We start from the raw sequence: 3,256 nt of genomic DNA on the forward strand, positions 1-3,256 counted from the left end.
TTTCTGTCTATTATATCCTTACATTCTTCGTCGTACCAGTCTCTAGTCTCTTCCTTGTGTTTCTGTCCGATTGTATTACCTGCTGCTTCTTTCAGCGCCGACTCTACCCTTTCCCATTTTTCTTCTATTGTTGTTCTCTCGTTTGTTTCCCAATTTTGCATTATTTTGTTTATTTCTTTTTCATATGCTTGTGTGTTCTCTTTTGTTTCAAATTTATCTACGTTCCACTTTTTTCTTACTTTCTTTTGAGTGTTTTGCATCTTGCTTATTTTTTCTTTGAGTTTGACTTTAACTAGAAAGTGATCAGAGTCGCAGTTATATCCTCTGTGTGATCTTACGTCCGTTATCGATGTAGCATGTCTTTGGTTGGTGATGACGTGATCTATTTGGTTTATAGTATTGTTATCTGGCGATTTCCATGTTCCAAGGTGTATTTTCTTGTGCGGGAAGTAGGAGCTTTTTATGGTCATTCTGTTTCGTATTGCAAATTCTTTTAGTAGGTTTCCATTTTGGTTATTTCATCGTGGAGTGAATATTTTCCAGTAACTTTGTCAACCGTGTCTTTATTTCCTATTTTCGCATTGAGGTCTCCTAGAATTATCACCATGTCGTATTTGGCTATCTTGTCACATGTTCTCTCCAGTAAATCATCAAATTCTTCTTTTTCTTTTTCACCTTTTTCTTCTGTTGGAGCGTGTACTGATATTAAGGTTATATTTCTGAATTTTCCTTTGATCCTTAATGTGCATATGCGTTCATTTACTGGATTGAATTGCAATACGCTTTTTCTTATTTCTTTCCGTATTATGAAGCCTGTACCATATTGTCCTGTTCTTGTGGGTGTGCCACTGAAGTAGACTGTGTAGTTCTTCTTATCTATTCTTCCATGGTTGTGCCACCTTATCTCTTCAATTGCGGTGATGTCTATTTTGTGCTCTGTGACTTCGTTTGCTATTTCTTCCATTTTTCCAGGTAGTAACATTGTTTGTACATTCCAGGTTGCCAGTATCAGGTCCGTTTTCTTTCTCCCGTCGTCTCCATTCTTCTGTCCTATCCGAGGCAATGGTGTAGTTTTCTGAACATCTTGTTTTTCCGAGACAAGGTTGTTAGCCTTGCGCCCAACCCCCAACCTGGAGGACCAGGAGTTTTCTGTCAGGGTCGTCTTCCCTTAGCCTTTATAGGTCCTCCTACCAACTGCAAGGCAGCAGTGCTGATTTGGTCCGCCCCGAATTTTTCGGTACCTGCTATATCTAGCAGGCCTTCCCCAATCCGCCACCTGGGGAGGCGCCTGGTGGGAGTTCAGCTTCTCCCCCAGGCCTTAAAAGTAGCAGTATGATAACCCACCGCCCCCAGAAGTCGGTCCTGGATCCGCCCCTGAACTAGTGTTACTGAAAATGTATCAGTTACATTTAATTTCAATTACAATTTGCATTTACATGTATTGCTGGAACGAAGACTTAAACATTAACATTATAAGTAGCCCAAAGACTATGAAAAACGTCGTCTCTTGAAAGCATTCTTGCACCATAAAACAAATTACGAGTACCTAATTCTAAAATATTTTGCAGTTTATCTACGTTATTTGCACATATTTAGAATAATATTTAGCAATAGGGCTATATTTAAGTGGGCAACACTGCTTAAAATAATGTAACTGCGACTTGTGATTAAAACCACCAAAAAATATTGTTGTAATGTTATACGGTGTAGAAGCAAAGGAAAGCAATAATCATTATAAAAATTTAATACAAATACGTCATTTTAAGCAGTATGCAATCACTACTAATGTGTTTGGATCTCTGTAACGATTTGAAATAATTGTTGTAAATGGCGTTATAAGCATTTAAGTCTTTTGGAAGCATCTACATGATGAGACGTATGTCAGCGCGTTTTCGAAGTAAAGTCTTTAGAAACATTTAAATTTTCCGTTTCTTGTAACTTTGTTCCTTCATTCATTCGAAATATATTATACCATGATCATAGCATTTGACGCTAAGTTACAGTTGATGCGCATTGCACCGGCCATGCCATTTGAGTTATTAGAGATCTCCAAAATGTTGATGTTAGTAATGCTCTGTTGTTCTTTGTTACACTAAATAATGTATGGGCTATTGTGGTTTTGTTAAATAACTAAATTAGCAATATGTAATACTTTACGTAGCGCAATTTGAGAAAATACGTTTGTAAACATTGTTCTAAAATTGCATTGTTCGACAAATTTGTTTCGCATTTCAGTTGATTCATTTTTGCATCAAACCATTGCCTGCAATCAAAATGGAAGATACCATTTAACAAGAATTTTACATGCTTTATCCCATTAACTAACTAACTCTATGGCCTATGGAACCCAGAGGTTCAATGCCGCATTCACAAAAGCTCTCCATTGACTTCTATTCTTAGCTCTTCATTGATTTTATCCCATTACAGAGACATTTATCCCTTATAAAAACACATTTCAAATAACTTTCTTTCGTAGATACAATTTGCAAAAACTAAGGCTCCCATTTGCAATTTCACCGATCCTTCCCGCTTCACTCACGGAGTGAGCTTAGGATAAATTTCTAGAAGTTAGATTTCTTCCTTTCCATTACGGCACTTTCACTCTAATCATCTTTTCGACTGTTGCGACATTCCCGAATTATAGAATGATAAATACCCTCTGTGATTTCCTATTCGAATATTTGTTCTGGTGTTTTCATATTAGTGATACTGGACGTTTTATCTGATGCAGGTACCATGTCTTGGTTGTAATTTTGAAAACGGTGACCCATATGAACATTGAACAATCTTTTGCAACAGCACTCTTTAGTTTTTAAAGACATATCGAACGAGATATCACTCACCCATGTTTCCATTTACAATTTTGAAATTGCGCCCTGGGCCCCCATGAAGGGTGGCCCTGGAAGCCTCCGCGACAATATCAATCAATGTGCCACATGACATTTTCTATTTGAGTTTTTGTTCGGTTCATTTATGTTCAACCCTTTTCATATTAGTGGTACTGCACGTTTTACTGTATCTGATAGAGGCAACATGTCTTGGCGGCCATTTTGAATACAGTGCCCGATATGAGAGATCTTTTGCCACAACGCTTTTTAGTTTTTAAAGATCTATCGAACAAGGTACCACTCACCCCTTGCTTCCATTTAAAATTAAAGTTGGGCCCCGGGAACGTTAAAACGAAATATATATATAAACACTTCGCTTTAGCCCTGATTCGTTTTACGTATCTTAAAATCACTACGTCATTATAATA

At 37.3% G+C, this 3,256-nt stretch overlaps 1 protein-coding gene across 1 annotated transcript; it reads right to left on the minus strand.

Annotated features, from left to right (window-relative positions):
* Nucleotides 1–493: 493 nt before the first annotated feature.
* LOC145689438 (protein CFDP2-like) lies at nucleotides 494–964 on the minus strand. The gene has a single exon (XM_081763593.1). The coding sequence runs from the start codon at nucleotides 962–964 to the stop codon at nucleotides 494–496; it is 471 nt and encodes a 156-aa protein (XP_081619719.1).
* Between the last annotated feature and the right edge of the window lie 2,292 nt (nucleotides 965–3,256).

The sequence above is a fragment of the Thermobia domestica genome, chromosome 7 (genome assembly GCF_964235325.1).
Source record: "Thermobia domestica chromosome 7, izTheDome1.hap1.1, whole genome shotgun sequence".
NCBI lineage: Eukaryota > Metazoa > Arthropoda > Insecta > Zygentoma > Lepismatidae > Thermobia > Thermobia domestica.